Here is a 19183-nt window from a genome sequence, read left to right as displayed (position 1 = left end):
GTGGACATGGCTCACCAACCAGGTCCGCCCCCGGAGCTAGTGACCAAAACCTAGCCCAGTCCTGCCTGGACAGGGCATCGGCTATCGAGTTGTCCACCCGGGGAACGTGTCTGGCAACAAAATGCAAATTCACCTGCAGGCACCGCAACACCAAGCGCGCAATCAGACGCACTACTGGCAAAGAGGAGGAGCTTTGTCTATTAATGGCCTGCACCACCCCCAGGTTGTCACACCAGAAGGTGATGCAGGCATCGCGCAGACGATCGCCCCATAGCTCTATGGCCACTATAATAGGGAATAGTTCCAGAAGTAGCATGTTCCTGGTAAGCCCCTCCTCTGCCCAGCCCTCCGGCCAGGTCGCAGCACACCATGTGCCCTGCAGGAAAATCCCAAAACCACCCCCCCCCCCCGCAGCATCGGTATAAAGCTGTAACTCCTCGCTGCTGCACCGGGGGGTGGGCCAAAGTAACACCCCGTTAAAACTGCGGAGGAAAACCTCCCAAACTCGTAAGTCCCGCTTGAGCTCTGCGTTTAGCCGAACGAAGAACTGTGGCCTATTTGCCCCGGACATGGCCAGTTCTAGTTTCCGGCAAAAGACACGACCCATAGGAATGACCCGGGATGCGAAGTGGAACAATCCCAGGAGGGACTGCAGCTGGCGCACCCGTAACTTGCTGGAGGCCAAGGACTGCGAGATCGTCCCTTGCAGCCGTGCTAGCTTATCAAGTGGACACCTGCAGCACCCGGCCCCCGTGTCTATCTCAATGCCCAAGAAAGATAGGCACGTATTAGGCCCCTCTGTCTTGTCCATTGCTACCGGGACTCCGAAATGGGCAAACAGCTGCTGCATTGTGTTCAGGAGAGCCCTGCAATGCGGGGAGTCCGCAGGGCCAACGCACAGGAAATCGTCCAGGTAGTGGGCGACCCCTGTTTCGCCTGAACACTCCATGACGCACCAATGCAGGAAGCTGCTAAAGCACTCGAAGTAGGCGCAGGACACTGAGCAGCCCATGGGTAGGCAACGGTCTACATAAAACCCAGAGGGCAGCTTAAAACCCATGAACCTGAAGGACGCAGGATGTAGAGGCAGCAGTCTGAAGGCTGACTCTATATCGATCTTACCTAGCAGCGCACGCTTCCCGAAGCCCCGCACTATCACTAATGCCTCCTCGAAGGATTGGTACCGCACCTAATAACAACTCCGCCGGAATTGCATCATTTACGGAGAAGCCCGGGGGATGTGATATATGTTGTATGAGCCGGAATTTTCGCAGCGCGGTAATCTTTTTCATCCTGTGCCGTCATGGTGAAAAAGCTGACATATTTGCCTTCCCGTATCCTATCCCTAACGCTGCGCCTAAGGCCCCTCAACACGGCCGTATTCTCGCAGTGCACCACCTCCCCACGGGGAAAAGTGGGGAACCAGAGTCGCCACTGGAGGATTGGGAATGCCTGCGATGTCTCCTGGACTGCCTGCGCCTGTGCCTGGATCTACGTCCCCCCTCCTCCCCGGAGGTCACAGAATCCGACCCCGAGGAGGTACGCGAGTACCTGCGCCTGCGCCTCTTGCGTGAACCTGAAGACCCACCTGTAGCAGCTCCACGTCTTGTACGGCCACCGGAACGGGTACTCCAGCTGCATTGACTGTGTGGTCTGTCCGCACTCCGGTAGCGGCTGGATCAGATGTGGCAGGGGAAAGACCCAGTTCTGACAAAACATGTGAGGAAGTACCCCGGACAGCCAGAGCCCCAGAGGAGGGAACTGTAGTAGGCTGGTCCCTAGGACCTGACCCAGAAACCAGCAGCGATGGCAGACCCGTCAGCGGCGTCAGCATCGCCACCAGCTGCTGCACTACTGCCATGTCTATATTGGAGCCCGCCACAGAGGGAACAACAGGCTCTCTTGTAGGGGGCAGGGCCTGGGCGCCCTCTAAGGGCCTGATGCGTTGCGGGAACAAACGCGCGAAGGGAGTGAAGAGCCCCCTCCCCCACTCTGCGCGCGGAGGTGCCGTCAGGCTGCTAGCTATAGTGGGAGTAGTGGGAGGATAGGCCATGGCACTGGAGGAAGCCGGGGCTGGGTGCCCGGCGGCCATCTTGTCGCGGCACCCCCTTGCCACGGGCAGCCGGCCGACCACCCCGTCATGAGGACCGTCCCCGGGACCCGGCTGGCAAGACCTGGGAGCCTCCAGCGGTACTCCCGTCACCGCCTGCCGCACTGCGCTGCCGCGACCTAACGCGCCGCGGCGCCGCCTCATCAGTAGGTGACGCGGCTCCCCTCGCGCCCCGCCGCCGTGTCCCTGCGCTTCCCGCCGTCCTGCCGCCCCGCCCGGCCACTACAGCAACAGGCGGGGACCAAGCAGCGGGGGAACCGGGCTGCTGGAAGCGGGCAGGGGGTTGGGAGATCCTGCGCGTGCGCGGCATGACTAGGCCGCACTAGGAGACAAAAAGGCTCTCTGGCTGCAGGCAGAGACAGCTGACAGACGCAGGCAGAAAGAAGAGTGATAGGAGAGGAGAGAGAGAAATGACTGAGTTAAAAAGTGGTGAAAAAACAGTAAAAGGGGTATTTGCAGGAGGGGTGTTCAAAACCAACCTTCTCCTATGAAAAACGGGCCAGAGAGGCAGATCACCTGACTAACTGGCTATTCCTAACTGTAGGAACTCCTCCCCTGCTCCCTAATTGGCTATTGCTGCAGCATCATAGCCCCTAGCAAACAACAATTTACAGTGCAGGTATCTCGTGTTCCTTCAGTAGTTTATGTTCCCTCATGGCTTAATCAGCCTTCGGTTTTCTATAGATCTATAACATGGGTCCTCGAACTGCGGCCCTCCAGATGTTGTGAAACTACAAATACCAGCATGCCTTGCCACAGTTTTAAGACTCCCTTATAGCAACACTGTGGCAAGGCATGCTGGGATTTGTAGTTTCACAACATCTGGAGGGCCGCAGTTTGAGCACCCATGATCTATAAACTCATTTATGTTACACAATAACAGTACTAACCTGGGAATAGCCTAATACATTCAGCAGTTGTGCCATAGGAATGGTGGTAAAGGTATTGAGATCTCCAATAAATCCTACTACTGTCCTCTGTTTCGAATATACATAATTAGGAATTGTAATTTTAAATTCAGATAATATGCGTAATACGTGATATACAGCTTTACTTTTCCAGGCACAGGAATCATGCAGATGATATCCCAGAGTGATATTGGGCAGAATATCTGGGTTCTCGTTAATCTTATTAATTGCAAAGGTAAAAGCCCGGAAATGTCTGTATTCTCTTTGTTCTGCACTGATTAAATAGAAAAATATTTTCTTTTATACAGTTATTATTATTATTTTAATAATATTTTTATATTCAAATGTTTCACTAGAAACTATAATCAATATAAACACAGTTAGATGCCTGCACACGTCACTCATACCCACTTATCTAAAAATAGACTGAAACAACTGAATTATTATAAAAATTAGCTTTTATTTCTCCCCATTATAATTCTAGAGATTTCACGTCTAGCTGTAGCTGTTACAGCACATTACAATAAAAGATGTTCATGCTTCTCAGTATGTGAAGTGCTACTCAGTAAGAAAAGTGCTACTCAGTACGCAAAGTGCTGCTCAGTAAGCAAAGTGCTGCTCAGTACGCAAAGTGCTGCTCAGTACGCAAAGTGCTACTCAGTACGCAAAGTGCTACTCAGTAAACTAAGTGCTACACAGTATGCAAAGTGCTACTCAGTATTCAAAGTGCGGTACTTGTGTATTATCACGGCGCCCACGAAAATCGGCCGCAAATCGCATGCAAAAATCGGATGCGATTTTGCGGCCGATTTTTCACTTTTTCCGGCCGATTTGCATGCTATTCCATCATTGCACACCTTGCACACCCCCGATTTCCATCGTAGTGCATCGCATGCACTATAGTGTGAAGCGATTCGATTTGTAATTGTACAATCACCCTGATTGGTGCTTACAATGTTAAATGTACCCCCATTGTCAACACCACCCCCACTATCAATGCCAACCCGAAGCGTGGCGAGCGCAGCGAGCCCGCGAGGGGCAGCGGTACGCGTCCTTTCGACCTTTTCATACCACCATTATCCACGTCGGCGTGGAGTTGATTTTAGATAGTGGCGAGCGCAGTGCACCTCGCGAGGGGACGCGGAATACATGTAAAGTAATCCGCGTCCGCTCGCTGCGCTCGCCACACTATCTTTTAGATCCACGCTAACGTGGATAGTGGGGGTATGAAAAGGATGGAGGACGCGTACCACCACCCCTCGCGGGCTTGCTGCACTTGCCACGCTTCGGGTTGGCGTTGATAGTGGGGGTGGCTTTAACAATGGGGGTGCATTTAACATTGCGAATCACATCGCATGCCACTTGCTGGCATGCAATGCTATGCGATATTTAATTGTACAATCAGGGGCATTTTCCCAAAAATCACATCGCATACCATCGCATAGTACCTGGGGGTGTGCAAGGATGGAATAACATGCAAATCAGCAGGAAATGGCCGAAAATCAGCTAAAAATCGGCCGCAAAATTGCATCGCAGATCAAATCGGGCAAAAAATCAGCCGATAAATCGGATGCAATATCGTATGCAATTTAGATGAAATCGAGCGCCGTGATAATACACAAGTACCCAAAGTGCTACTCAGTATGCAAAGTGCTACTCAGTAAGCAAAGTGCTACTCAGTAAGCAAAGTGCTACTCAGTATGCAAAGTGCTACTCAGTATGCAAAGTGCTACTCAGTACTCAAAATTTTGATAAGTGTCCTCACATGTGCTCTTCCCTGTAAGCAGCCCGCTGCAAGCCTCGTCTGCACCCCAGGCAAATTCCTCCCCCCCCCGCCAAACCGCCCCCCCCCCCCCCCCGTGGGCACTGCCCGTGGATTACCGCACTCCGGGGGGGGGTGTCGGGGGGTGCCTCACGGGGATTGCCAGGGGTTGTCGCACGGGGATTGCCGGGGGTGCCACACGACGATTGGCTAGCTGGAGGGGAGCACTACATTGCCGCTGATGACCACCGGGTTGTATCACTCACCTGCTCCCCACTCCCTGACCCTGCATTCTGGTGGGATGAGTTCAGGTCTTTGGCAGCTTCTGCAGATTTCTATGGCACCTGGCGGCTCAGTACTGCCCTCCAGTGGCCTAGTGGTGGTGCCAGCCCTGCCTGTAAGGTCTATGTCCAATCCGCCCCTGTGTTGTACAGTGATATAGACATGATAATTGTCTGGCTGCGAGTCACACATGCAATGCAATTGAAAGATTTAGGCATCTGTGAACATATCTGAATACCCCTGTAGTGCATGAGTTACAGGAGGTCTTACAAATGTTGGAGAGAAGTGATGAATGTCCCTGGTCAGAGGGACTAACATATGAGACAGATATGGACACACTAATCGGTACTACAGCATCCACAGATGCCGAATGTGTGCATCTCAGTCCTTGTACATTGGGAAGAATGGATGTACACAGGGGGCGGAGCTTGTAGGAGTATTAACATAGACTCTCCAATAGCTGCTGTAGGTGAATTTGCAGGATAACCACAAATAGGCCCCACAAGTACAGATCTGTATAGCTGAGCAAGGGATACATTCTGTTGGAACATTGCTCTGATTGGATAATGGAGAAAATGGTAATTTGCTATAAATGTAGTCATCGGCCAGAGACCAGCCTGGAATACTCTTCACAACTGCAGCTTTTCTCACACTGCAGACTGTATTATGCATGTACTGTATATGTTCTATAGGACACTTACTTTGCACACAGCAGATAAAAACGCCCAAATGCCGATGGATATCGTTGTGCCCAGCCATGGACAGTGAATATTCCACCAATAATGAGATCTCCTTTTTCGTAATATTCATATGGAAATATATATGGTTTATAATTATAAAGCCAACAGCCAGGTTTCTGTGTCCCAGATGTGCAGAGAGGAAGGTTCAGGGCGCACAGCCACAGTATTTGGTGTAATATATTATGTACAATGTTACATGGCTGCAAAATTGTCCTGATTTTCTCTTCTCTGAATCTTTTTCCCGACAGCTGCATAATTCTAATGGCATTGTAAGGACACAGATAAAGCACATGTTACTATACATTATACAGATGGAGTAGCTCTCATTTGAGCCACTCCTGGCATTTCTGTCACCAATCGCCATCTGCCGTCCTCGGACAGAAGGGGGCACAAGTGCACAAGACACTCACGCATCCCGTTCTGTTGGAGGCTGTAGCAGCCCTCTGCTTTCCTCCGCCAGTCTCCCCACAGCCCCAACAGGTCCCATGTAGATCCCCCAGACTGACCCCACTCCCTGCCTGTCTCCCTAAACCTTGCTGGCGGGGACGCATGAGTGACTGAGACACTCACACATCGCTGTCAGCCAGTCCGCTGCCTGCCAGCCTTTGCCAGCACATGCAATCTGGTGACAGGCTCTACCAGGAGCGGATTGGGATAGAAATTTGGCCCAGGAACAGTGGGGGGCTGACGATACAGCCCGGGGGTGTGTGTGTGTTGCTGACGATACAGCCCGGGGGGTGGGGGAGGTGTGGACACTACTCACCAGGCATTGCCGTCATCATCAGACAGCGATCAGCGGCCGCAGCAGGTCACAAAGTGCAGCATCGCCCAGAACAAATATGGCCGTGGCATATGTGCATATAATATATGCATACATGCGGCGGCCATATTTGTTTTGGCCAATGCTGCTATTTGTGACCAGGCTGCAGCCGATTGGTTCCGGCAGCCCTGGAACCATGGTAGGTGGCCCAGCCGCAGGGACATCTGGTCCGGCCCACCGGGAAATGGCCCGGTTTCCTGGTGGGCCAATCCGCCTCTGGGCTCTACATCTGTATTACAGTACATCCGGAAAGTATTCACTTTCAATTTTCCACAATTTGTCTGTCATGTTACAGCCTTATTACGGAATGGAATAAATTCATTTTTCCCTCAAAATTCTTTACACACTACCCTAATGACAACGGGCGAGATTCTCTATTACAGAAATGCGGTAAAAACCCCGTTATCGGGGTTTTTACCGCATTTCTGTATTCTCTAACCTCCCTCTGCAGTGTCACCGCTGCGGAGGGAATCGCCAGCAAAAGCTTCTTACCGCAGCGGTGGGATGAGTTCAGGTCTTAGATAGCAATCCTCATTGAAAGAGGGTACCCTGGTGTATTTTATGTCAAGGTGGGGAAATCTGGGCTTCAGAGCTCTCAATTTCTGAACTTGTCAGTGTTCTGTATTAGAGATGATATATATATCATTTATTGAGCCGGACCTGGTTCCAAAAATATGGGGGACAAAAACAAGCCCGGACTGGTCCTGGTTCCAAAAATATGAGGGACAAAAACAAGCCTGGACTCTTGTACTGGTCCTGGTTCCAAAAATACGAGGGACAAAAAATCTGGGGGTCCCCCATATTTTGAAACCAGCACTGGTTTCCAACAGCCCGCAGTGTCATGCCAAAGCCGGGGGACACTTTTTGCATAAAGGTCCCCCGGCTGTACCATGAGCACCGTGGCTGGTCGAGGTACCTGGAGGCGTGGGTACCCCTCAATTAAAGGGGTCCACCCAGGCTTCACCCGTCCAGGGCTGAAGCCTGGGGCTGTCACCGGCATCCCTGAACACTGACACTGAAGCAAGCATCAGGGTGGCAGTGGTTTATATATTCTAAGAAAGGCCCTGATCTTGAGAGCTGACATTCTAAAGGGGAGGGTTAGACAGACTGGGGTGACACAGAAGGGGAAGAGGTAAGCATAAACAGTAGGTTAGGATGAGAGATTGTCAGGTTTTATGCAGGAGGGTGGGAAGAGGTCAGCTTAGTCCTTGATATTTTAAGTCTAAAAAAGCGCTGGGTCATCCAAGAGTAGACAGCAGAGAGACAGCTGGAGATATGAGTGAGGATAGAGGGAGAGTGATCAGGGAAGGAGCGGTAGATTTTAGTGTTATCAGCATAGATGTGATAGTGGAAGTTGAGTGAGCAAATAAGCTCACCCAGAGAGGACGTGTAGAGATAGAGAAGAGGAGAGCAAGAATAAAATGTCGGGGGACACCTACTATCAATGGAAGAGCAGGGGAGGTGAAGACATTAGAGGTACAGCTTGGCATTTTCAAAACTGACAGTGCAAATACAAGCATTAAGAGTGATAGTAATAGTTGTTTGCAGATGTAAAAATGATGATAATATGGTTGAATCGCCAGATTAAGCAGCCAGAGGTAGTATGTTGTGAGAATAAATTGAACTCACTCAAAGCAGACTTTGGTTTTCTCAGTTGTTATTTCTGTCCTTCTGTTTCACTTCAGTGTAACGCTGGTATAACGCGACAGTTATATTTAAATTATGCCGCACTTTAAAAATGATACACTTCAAAACTATTATGCACACAGCCTATTTACTGATCTTTAAATGCATCTGCACTCATTAATTGGACTCGCCCCACCCAATCCCAACCCCCCTACTACAATGAATGGTAATAAAAGGGGCTTACATAAACATCCATGCATTCTAAGATAGCATGTGTCATTAAAGGTGCGTACCCACGGTACGATTCATGTTTCGTCCGATATCGTATGCGATTTCACGGGAACGCAGTATAGGCTAAAAACCATCAGATTTGGACTGAAAATAATGTACGATCTGCAAACGATATGGTATACGATCTGACGTCACAGCTTTTTGGCTAGATCCTGAACGATCACAGTGTTTGCATAATGGGCAGGGATTTGAAAAAATAACAAAGCCCTCATTGGCAGGCTGTACAAGTGGGTGTTTGCAGGGTTGTATAAAGGCTCAGCAGCCATTTTAAAATCATTGCATTTCTGCAGAGTGACTAGTTTGTATTTCCTCATCAGGTTATTGCAGCTAGTGTGCTAATTAACATTTTCCAAGCTCAATAATGGATACTTTCCATTGCAATATGCTGGCAGCATATGCAGGAGCTGCTGTGATAGCAGAAAGGGAGAGCTCTAATGTTGAGAGACGAAAAGGCCCCAATAGGGCAAAGCGATCCTGCTGGACCAAGCATTGGCTTCTACAGAGGGAAACTCTCTCTCATATGCCACTACTTGTCCAGATTCGTGAAAACAACCCTGCAGACTACCGTAACTACCTGCGGATGGATGACAGTACATTCCAGGAACTGCTGGGACTGGTGAGGCCCTATATCCAAAGACAGGATACCACCATGCGGAGGGCAATACCTGCAGAGGACAGGCTGATCGTCACTCTGCGTTTCCTGGCAACAGGTAGATCCCTAGCGGATCTGAAGTTTGGGTCCTTGATTTCTCCTCAGGCTTTGGGCCGTATAATTCCAGAAACCTGCAGGGCCCTATATGCTGTCCTCAAGCCACAATACTTGAAGGTAAGGACAATGTAAAAGTCACATTAGTTGTAAATATGTATTCACAGCATCCTCTGTACAGTATATGCTAATGCACATGGTCCCATTGTGTTCCCACTTAATTGCTTTATTTGAAGTGTCTTTTGTTCTCTATGTGTGCTCCCCGCATGCTCTGAAAGCAGCAGCAGACATATACCTAGAGAAATGAGCACACACCGAATACATTGTTTAATGTTGTAAAATCTGTAATAATCCAGACGCCGCTTAACATTGCTGACCACCCCAGCGGCAAGGCTTACGGAGACGAGGAGGGGGAGAGTTGGGGTGGGGTGGCCCGTAACTGTGTGGTGGCTTTTTTTTGGGGCAGGAGAAATGTGGCCAGGTTGGTTTGTTGTACCCTAGTAAAACACAACAAGCATGGGCTTAATACAGGCCTGCCCAACCGCTGCCTCTCAAGATGTTGTGCAACTACAAATCACATCATGCCTTGCCACAGTTCAACAATAAAGAAAGGTAGTGTTTAAACTGTGGCAAGGCATGGTTGCATTTGTAGTTTGCCAACATGTGTCCATCCTTAATATATATCATACATGGTTTAATTATGTGTAGAAGTGTGTTCTGCCAATCAAATGTCCTCCTTGGAAAGGCTCAATAGTGAGCATCAACAATGAAATATGCTATAAAGTTATGTAAATATAAACCTCAAATGAAATTCATTTTTCTTCAAACTTCTTTTCTAGTTTCCTACTACCCGTGAGGAATGGCAGGGTATTGCGGCTGATTTCGAGACCAGATGGAACTTTCCAAACTGCGGAGGGGCCATCGATGGGAAACATGTCCGCATTACACAGCCACCCAAATCTGGTTCCTTGTACTACAACTATAAAGGGTTTTTTAGCGTAGTACTGCTGGCGATAGTGGATGCCAATTATGAATTTGTTTATGTGGATGTGGGTAAAAATGGCAGGGCATCAGATGGAGGTTCACTGAAAGACACTCTATTTTACCAGCACCTTGCCACAAAGCGCCTAAACCTCCCTTCCAGTGATGAATGCAAAAATGGACTAAATTTTGTATTCCTAGCTGACGAGGCATTCGCACTCCATGAGCACATCATGCGGCCCTATCCTCAGAGAGTGCTTAATCAGGAGCGTCGTATTTTCAATTACAGGCTTTGCAGGGCGCGACGCACTGTGGAAAATGCCTTCGGCATAATGAGCAATAAGTTCAGGATTTTCCACAGTGCAATCAATATGCGCATCGACAAAATCCAATGGATAGTGCTTGCAAGTTGTGCCCTGCATAATTTTTTGAGGCGCAAATCAAGACACGAATTACCTGTAGTGTCAGAACCGGAACCAGCACAGCAGTCACAGGACATCGATGGGTGGACCTCGCTTAATGCAAACCCACTGGCACATGGGTCATCACAGCGTGCAAAGCAGGTCAGAGACCAATACCTGGCCTACTTCAATGGAGAGGGTGCATTGGACTGGCAGCTTCAAGCAATTGCCTGATACAGAACCTGCTATTTGTACATATTTGTTCATGATACATTACTTTGACTGAAATGTCCACAAAAGTTGCGTGTGTTGTATTTTTTGAACAAATGCTATGTTTCAAGTATTAAATAAGTTTCGCTTTGTATTTTATGAAGTTTGTTGTATGTTACCCAAATGTATATTGTTTTTATTGTAAACCCAACTGTGATAGCTGAATGCTAGTGTACACAGATTATCTCGTAGTTATGAATACCTTTGAGGAAAGCACTAATTTATGAGAACAACAAAATTTTGCAGAAAACAATATTTATTGCCCTTTCCACATAAAATTGCAACCAGGCAATGTAGATTTTTTCTTTACAAAATAAAATTAGGTCCTTTGCACAAAAAATTGCAGCCAGGCAATGTAGATTATTTCTTAACAAAATAAAATGAGGTACGATTTGTTTACGGATCATAAAAACAAAGCTTCAAAGTGAACTTTCCATCAATCCACATATCACTACTTTTTAACCGCTCAGTATTAACTTCAAGATATCAGGAACAGAGATATCTTAACTACCCAAAGGGACTGCATATATTATAACATTTACAACTTGAACAGATCAGGCTCACAAAGGAGAGTGGCCTGTGCACCCACCCATACAGAGGGGGTACCACTCGGGCCGGGAGTGGAAGTTTGATATTGGGGCTGTGATGAGGTAGCACTGGGGCTACAATACAAGGGTGGGCTTGTATGTTCAGTAAAACTTGGTGGTGGGTATGATGTGCGAGATGGGTATTGGTTAGGGGGAGGACGTTGGGCTTGCTGCGTTGTATATGATGCTGATGATGCAAGGTTAATATCACGCCTTAATTCGCCACTGCGTCCCCGTATCATCAGATCATATACAATCCTCTTGAAATGGATGCGCTGGTCTGGTTCCATTGCCTCCAATTCCTGTGCAACATGTGTACCAAAAGCATTGAATTCATTGGGTAACTTATGCAGAACCTCCTCTGCACTTTGGAGAAACCGCTCGGCACGGTTTGGTGCTGAACTTGAGGAAGCTCTAGACTTGATTGTGGTGAGGGTCCTCTTGGGTCTTGACGGAGGTGTGCTTTCCAACACCACAGCAGTCTGCTCGGCTTCGGTTTGTTGGGTGTTGGGTAGCTCTGTCTCCGCATCCGAAAGAGTGACCTTGAATGTGCACAAAATTAAACTGTCAATAACAAATTATAATCAAGCTAAATAACACAGTAAATAATATTATGTATAAACTCACCACGTTGCCATTATCTGTTTCCTCCTCTGGCAATAGCCCTGGAGAGACTTCCATCATTGAACACTGTGACTGACTTAGGGGGTCTTGATCCTGTAGGAAATGGAGCTGATCATAGTACCATAAAGATGGTTTTTCAATCTCCTCTACCCCGGCTCCAGAGCGTTTGGAATCCTCATATTTCTTGCGTTCTTTTAAGTATACTGTACGGAAATTTTGAATCTTCTTTTTCACAAACTTTATGTCGGCAGAAGCATTTATGCCTTTGACGTATGTCAGCATTTCCTGCAGTGCCTTGTTGCGTTTCTCCTTATTAGCATAATTTTTGTCCTTGACCCGCCACAGACACTCATTCGCCTCATACATGTCCAGAAATCCTGTCCAAAATTCCTGGTTTGGGGTTGCCATTTCTTAAACAAAAAAAAAAAAAAATTAATATAAACACAACACTGACATCACATATACTGTAATAAAGCACTTTCTTCACGCAGCTCTCCATCCCCTGTGATAATGCAGCCTCAGCCTCCATCCTCTGTGATAATGCAGCCTCACCCTTCATCCCCTGCGATAATGCAGCCTCACCCTCCATCCCCTGTGATAATGCAGCCTCAGCCTCCATCCCCTTCATGCAGCCAGGTCTCCCATCCCCAACCAAGCACCATTTTCTTGCAGGCACCCCCACCTGCCCCTTGATGTATGCAGGTGACCCCTCCCAAACAAGCACCATTTTCATGCAGGCACCCCCACCTGCCCCTTGATGTATGCAGGTGACCCCTCCCAAACAAGCACCATTTTCATGCAGGCACCCCCACCTGCCCCTTGATGTATGCAGGCGACCCCTCCCAAACAAGCACCATTTTCTTGCAGGCACCCCCACCTGCCCCTTGATGTATGCAGGCGACCCCTCCCAAACAAGCACCATTTTCTTGCAGGCACCCCCACCTGCCCCTTGATGTATGCAGGCGACCCCTCCCAAACAAGCACCATTTTCATGCAGGCACCCCCACCTGCCCCTTGATGTATGCAGGCGACCCCTCCCAAACAAGCACCATTTTCATGCAGGCACCCCCACCTGCCCCTTGATGTATGCAGGCGACCCCTCCCAAACAAGCACCATTTTCTTGCAGGCACCCCCACCTGCCCCTTGATGTATGCAGGCGACCCCTCCCAAACGAGCACCATTTTGTTGCACGCACCCACACCGCAGCTGAAACACCCATGACAAAATGTACTTGCTTTTTTCCGTGTCTCCAGCTCCTCGTGCCTCCTCTGGGTGTGCGTGCGCCGTGCTTTTTTCCCTGTCTCCAGCTCCTCGGGCCTCCTGTGGGTGCGTGTGCGCCGCGGAATGGCTGATGGGGAGTGTCTGGGCAGTGTCCAGGAAGTGGCCAGGGCGTGGCGCTGATGACGCGCTTGTTTGCTAGAAAGCATACGATACAGTGTGCCGTACGATATGCACTGTATCTTATGCTTTCTAGCCAAAATTCAGTTGCATGTTCACCCGACCAGCTCCCTCCCAGACGACCGGCGGGAGCGCGCATCGTACGTCGGATAGTGCGTACACACGGTAAGATATAGTGCACTATCTAGCATGCAATTCGAAACTAGCTAGATAGTGTGCTAGATTTTGCACTATATCTTACCGTGGGTACGCACCTTTAGAGTTATAAGATATTCCTCCCTTCACATAGGCAACAGAGATTTTCTTTTTAACTTGCAAAATTAAGTTTGTCAAAACACATTTCTGATATCTAAAGCAGTGTGCAGAATGATCAATTAACAAAGCATTTAAATACATCCAGCACCTGAGGTGTAATAATCTGCAGCCCAGACCAAGTATGTAGGATGTTGGTTACCTATGACAATATCAAATCAATCTAGGACCGAGGGTAGAATCATCTGCAGCCCAGACCAAGTAACATTGCTAAATACAGGTGAACTACAAGTGCCAACATGCCTCCCCCGCATGCTGGGCCTTGGCGAATCAAGTCCCAGCATGCGGGACAATAATGGGCCCGCTGGGACTTGTAGTTCACCTGTAAAAAGAATGGTAAAATAAAACACACACACCCAGAAAAGTACAACTTTATTACACACACACACCTCACTTTTACACCAACACAGTGCCAGATTAAGCCTTCGGGGGGCCCGGGGTACTTTAGCCAGGGGGGCCCCCTTGCACTTGTCATTACTGGCCGCACACTGCATGGGAGAATAGTACACTGTCAAAACACAGAGTAAAGGCAGTATAAACTTGGTCAATGGGTAACTGCATATATATATATATATTTTTTTATATATATATATATATATATATATATATATATATATACACACACACACACACACACATACACATAAATACATACCATATGAAAAGCCTGTGTTTGTCCCTCTGCACCTTACTCTGTAGGAGACCTCACAGTCCTAGTGCTGCCTTTGATTAAAAACCCTCCCATGACTAAGCTGCTGCTGCTGTTCTCCATGGGCATGTAATGAGCTCCACCAATTAGAGCTCAGCACAAACCTCTCAGCCTCTGCCTTCTGGTTTAAAGTATCATGGGACTTAGACAACTCCCAGGAATGCACTGCACACTTGTGCAATCAGTGTGCCTTGGCTCCTGATGCTCAGCACCATTATTTATTGTCACATTGGCAGATAGGTGAAGCTGCAGCACTACCCCACTCCCATGCACAAAACCTTTAGCTAAAAAAAAAAAAATATATGCCAACCACAGGGGGCCCCTAGCTAGTGGGGGCCCAGGGGCACTGACCCCTTGTGCCTCCATTATAATCTGGCCCTGCACCAACATACTTACCAAACCAGGGTCCAGCATTGCCCTCCCTCCTCCACAGCCAGCTGACCCTGAACTGACAGCGGGGTGAGCCGGCTTCCTGCAGCTCTGGTAACAGCCTCTATAGCGCTGTCCCAGCGCTATAGAGGCTGCTAGAGTCATTGGCTCTATGCGTCTCAATGGAGACGCATAGCTCATCCCTGATTGGCTGAAAGCATCTCCATGGAGAATATATAAATACATATACATATATAGATAACTTCACAGTCCACGGTCACTGTTAATGAGAGTTAAACATATTAATTCCAATTAGGCCAAAGCTGAGGAACAAATGAACGAGATGGTGGATAAATTCGGTGAACGGGGGTTCCAGAAGAAACACTTGTTAAAGGCTAAGGAACAGATGATGGCGTTAGAGAGAAGTAGGGTGACATTCTATGGAGTGAGATAAATGCACATGTTTTTATCTCGCACCACATCCCCGCTATTCGTACTTTTTGAAATCACATTTTTGGGTAATAATTCGCATATTTAATGAAATGCGATTTGGAGGCTGAAAACTGCGATGTAGTGCGATTTGCGGCGAAGTGGTGCTAATTTAATTCACAAAAAAGTGTGATTTATTCCGCCGGTCATGTGCGAGTTTTGGACCAACCGGAGTGCGATTTACAAAACTTTCTCTGCATGACTAAGAACCCCCTAACCTATTGGCCCACCTCTGTCCCCTCCATTATGCATCACACCCCCTATATAAAGGGGCACTGGCGCCATTTCACTCTTTGATAGGAAGTAAGGAGCATGGAGAGGAGCAGTGGCAATGTGAGCAGAGGAAGAGGTGTTGGTGGCAGAGTGAGGAGTGGCAGAGGGAGCAGGGCAGAGGGAGCAGTGGCAGCAGCCAGCCAAGTGGGAGAGGCAGCAGTGTGGCAGGCAGCATGGCCACAGCAAGGCCAGCCCCAGACCAGGCCCTGGCCGAACAGCCCCAGCAGGAGGAGGTGGAGGATCTGCTGGCATCCCCATCCTATACCCAGGACCTATTCAATACCCCAGAGCAGCTGCAGGAGGGCCACATTTCAGAGGTGGAGGAAGATGGTGAGGAGGAGGAAGACACTGGCATGGAGGAGGAGGGGTACATGACTGGAGTAGAAAATGAGGAGGAGGAGGAGGTAGAAGCTGGCTGTACAAAAAGTGTCCGAAAGGCCAGATTCTCCTACGAGGAAAATGCTGCGCTTGTCCAGGCTATCATACCTGTGTTTGACCGGTTACTGGGGAAAACTCACCACAAGAGCACTGCACAGCGGAAAAGGGCTATGTGGAAGGACATCACCCAGGCGGTGAATGCTGTAAGTCACCACAAGCGCCTGCTCAGAAATGTCAAGAAGAGGTTCAATGACATAAAGAGACAGCTCAAAAGTAAAATGGCCATGGAGTTGGAGAAGGCCACCAAGACTGGCGGAGGAAGCCCCACCACTGTCTGCTACACGTCCTATGAGGTCAAGTTAAAGCGAATCATACCCCCTGAGGTCCTGCCTGGCATGCACGTTGCGGATACTGATAGGCCGCCAACGCCATCCAGAGCTGGTAAGTGTGACCACATGCAATATTAAACATACATGCCAATGTTTTCAAACTGTAATGTTCACTTGTATTGTTATGCTAAGTAAAGTGCTGCTGTGGAACTACATAGCCCAGCAAGGTCAAGCACAATAAATTGCCTGCTCCTACTTTCAAATTGGTCATAATGCTGGGTCTTGTAGTTCCACAACTGCTGATATTGATCAACACTTTAACATTCTTTCTAGCAGCCTAACATGTATGTGGGCAAAAACACATTGGTGTACTGGTGATTTAGCTGCCATGCCTACATACTACAGATTATCCACCAGTTGTAATGTGTCCAATAGTTTAATAATAATCTAACAAATAAATCAGGTGAAAAACATATGTCAAATAATGTGGGGACTAAATAATGTAGTCCTTAAACAAAGGAAGTATTGTCCATTAATGTCATTTCAATGCATGTTTGCCGTAAATGCTTATCCATTGCAAGGAACATAATGGCTGCCCATCTTTCCTTTCACAGATTGTCCGTCCCGAAGTGCTCACGCATCAAAGAAAAGAAGGCCCGTTGCTGCAGAATCTGTGAAAGCAGGTAAATTAACAAAAAACAGGCCATTACACATACAGTACACACACCCATGTCACATCAACAATATCTCACACTACATTCATCTCCTGCTGCTACATTGCAACGGAAATGAATGTAATCTGACCAAGCCATCTCACTTATTATTAATGTCAATGTTACATGCAGTATCGGGGTACATGTGTAAGTACATAATACCCCTAGGTATGTACGTTCAGCATCTCAAGCCCTTTCAAAAACAGTAATAAAGAGAGTCTGGCCTATATATGCATCAGTACTTACCTCTTCATCTGTATCCACAGGTACTGTACAACTAGGAACACAACAAACAGATTCCTCTATGATGATGTTGGACGAAATGGACATCATTCTCGAACCCATGGAGACCTTTGCGGCTGAGGAGGTTATACAGACGTCATCACAGAGTGATCTTCCCCCAAGTGGGGTGACACCCAACCCACCCACAAACACACCCCATACAGCAGCTTCTACTTCACAAGTAGCTAACTCCTTGGTAAATTTCAAGGAGAAAAAATATAATTTATGGCCTCCCAAAGCCTGCAAATAGGTAACATCCAGGGGTACATGCGTGACACTTTTCTTCAATTAAGAAAAATTGCACGTAGTGTACGGGTTGGTGTAGGTACTCATGTGCGCATTGCTAATAGCATTGACACCTGTTTTGCAGATCTTACTTCTGCTGTAAGGGAACAGAATAGCCATATTGGCAGCCTTGCGCAAAGTATAGCTGCACTAAGCCAATCATGCACAGCAGACCAATGCCTTAATAGGTATGCAGGCCCAACTTCAGCAGATGCAAGGCAATGTCGTAGGTGCAGCAGCATCTACACTGAGTAGTGTATCTAGCACCCCAGTAAGTGGCTCCCCCACTTCCCCACCCCGTCGGAGTATTAGGACCCGTGGTGGCCTGGGTGCAGCTTCAAGAAGTGGTTTAGGGTGGCCTGATGGTGGGAGAAGATAGGTCATATTTTTGATACATTTTTAATTTGCATCTAATATGCAATACCTTGTTACATCCCCCGAAAGTTTTAATGTTTGAGTGACAAAAATGCAGATTGTTTATGACATACTATACTGCAGTAAAAATGTCTAACTGCATACCATTTTGTCTGTGTATTATTTATGAACCAATTGTTGTGTGAAATATGACATAGTATAATGGTATATGACAATGGGATTGCTGAAAAGTAGTGTTGGGTAACTCCTGGCCCGTCAAAGGTTGTGGAACTACATATTCCAGCAAGCTCTGACACTCATTGTTTGGACTTTAATGGTTATAGTGTGTCAGGGCATGCTGGTACGTGTAGTTCCACAACACCAGTGAGCCATGTTTTACAGCAAACTTAATTCATACATGTTTCAAATGTACTTACAAGCTTGATACCAGAAAGGGATAGGTCAGCACCACCAGCTGCATCCATTGGGCTCTGTGTATTAGGCTAAATGTGGGTGGAAACAGATGGTATTGCTAAATAATTTGTTTATGAGTACACCTACAGCAAAGATACATGTTGGAATAGAGGGCACATGTGCTTACCAGAAAAGTAACGGCTGATGATGTCTGTACGCACCAGATTCCCCCTCTGCATACTCCTCTCTACCCGTGGTGTGGTAGGTTGGGCTACCTGCACGACTGCTGCATGTTCCTCCTCCACATAGGCAGGCTGGGACAGGGCTATGTTGTGCAACATGCAGCAAGCCTGGACGATCATCACTACTTTTGCAGGGTGGTAAAGCAGCATACCCGATGACCGGTCCAAACACCTGAATCTGCTTTTCAAAACGCCAAATGTGCGCTCCACCACATTGCAGGTTGCAATATAGGCTTCATTATACCGGTGCAGGGCCCTCTGGGGAGCGCAAAGGTGTCATGAGCCAGGAAACACACCCATATCTTGAGTCACCTAAAACACAGATAGGAAGTTATTGCCTTATATGGTAAGGTATGTGCTTTGTGCAAACATGAGACACTGGTAGAACATCAATATGCTTTTGAAACTGGAAACACACACATTAGAGCAGGTACAAATAAGGACAGACAGGGTAATATGTAAAAATGTACTTACCTAGTAGCCAGCCCTCTGGCATTTGTTGTTGGGTAAATCGGTTTCAGAGGCCG

General features: G+C 47.8%; 1 protein-coding gene across 1 annotated transcript; it reads right to left on the bottom strand.

Moving 5' to 3' along the window:
- Positions 1-11435: 11435 nt before the first annotated feature.
- On the bottom strand, positions 11436-12697 carry LOC146060348 (uncharacterized). The gene is made up of 2 exons (XM_083173509.1): positions 12112-12697; positions 11436-12026 (listed from the first exon to the last, which is right to left on the bottom strand). The coding sequence occupies exons 1-2, from the start codon at positions 12514-12516 to the stop codon at positions 11436-11438; spliced, it is 996 nt and encodes a 331-aa protein (XP_083029635.1). The 5' UTR covers positions 12517-12697.
- Between the last annotated feature and the right edge of the window lie 6486 nt (positions 12698-19183).

Source organism: Crinia signifera, chromosome 1 (genome assembly GCF_055691185.1).
Source record: "Crinia signifera chromosome 1, ASM5569118v1, whole genome shotgun sequence".
NCBI classification, from domain to species: Eukaryota; Metazoa; Chordata; class Amphibia; order Anura; family Myobatrachidae; genus Crinia; species Crinia signifera.
Note: the sequence above shows the minus strand (reverse complement) of the source record. Positions and strands in the feature narration are given on the sequence as shown.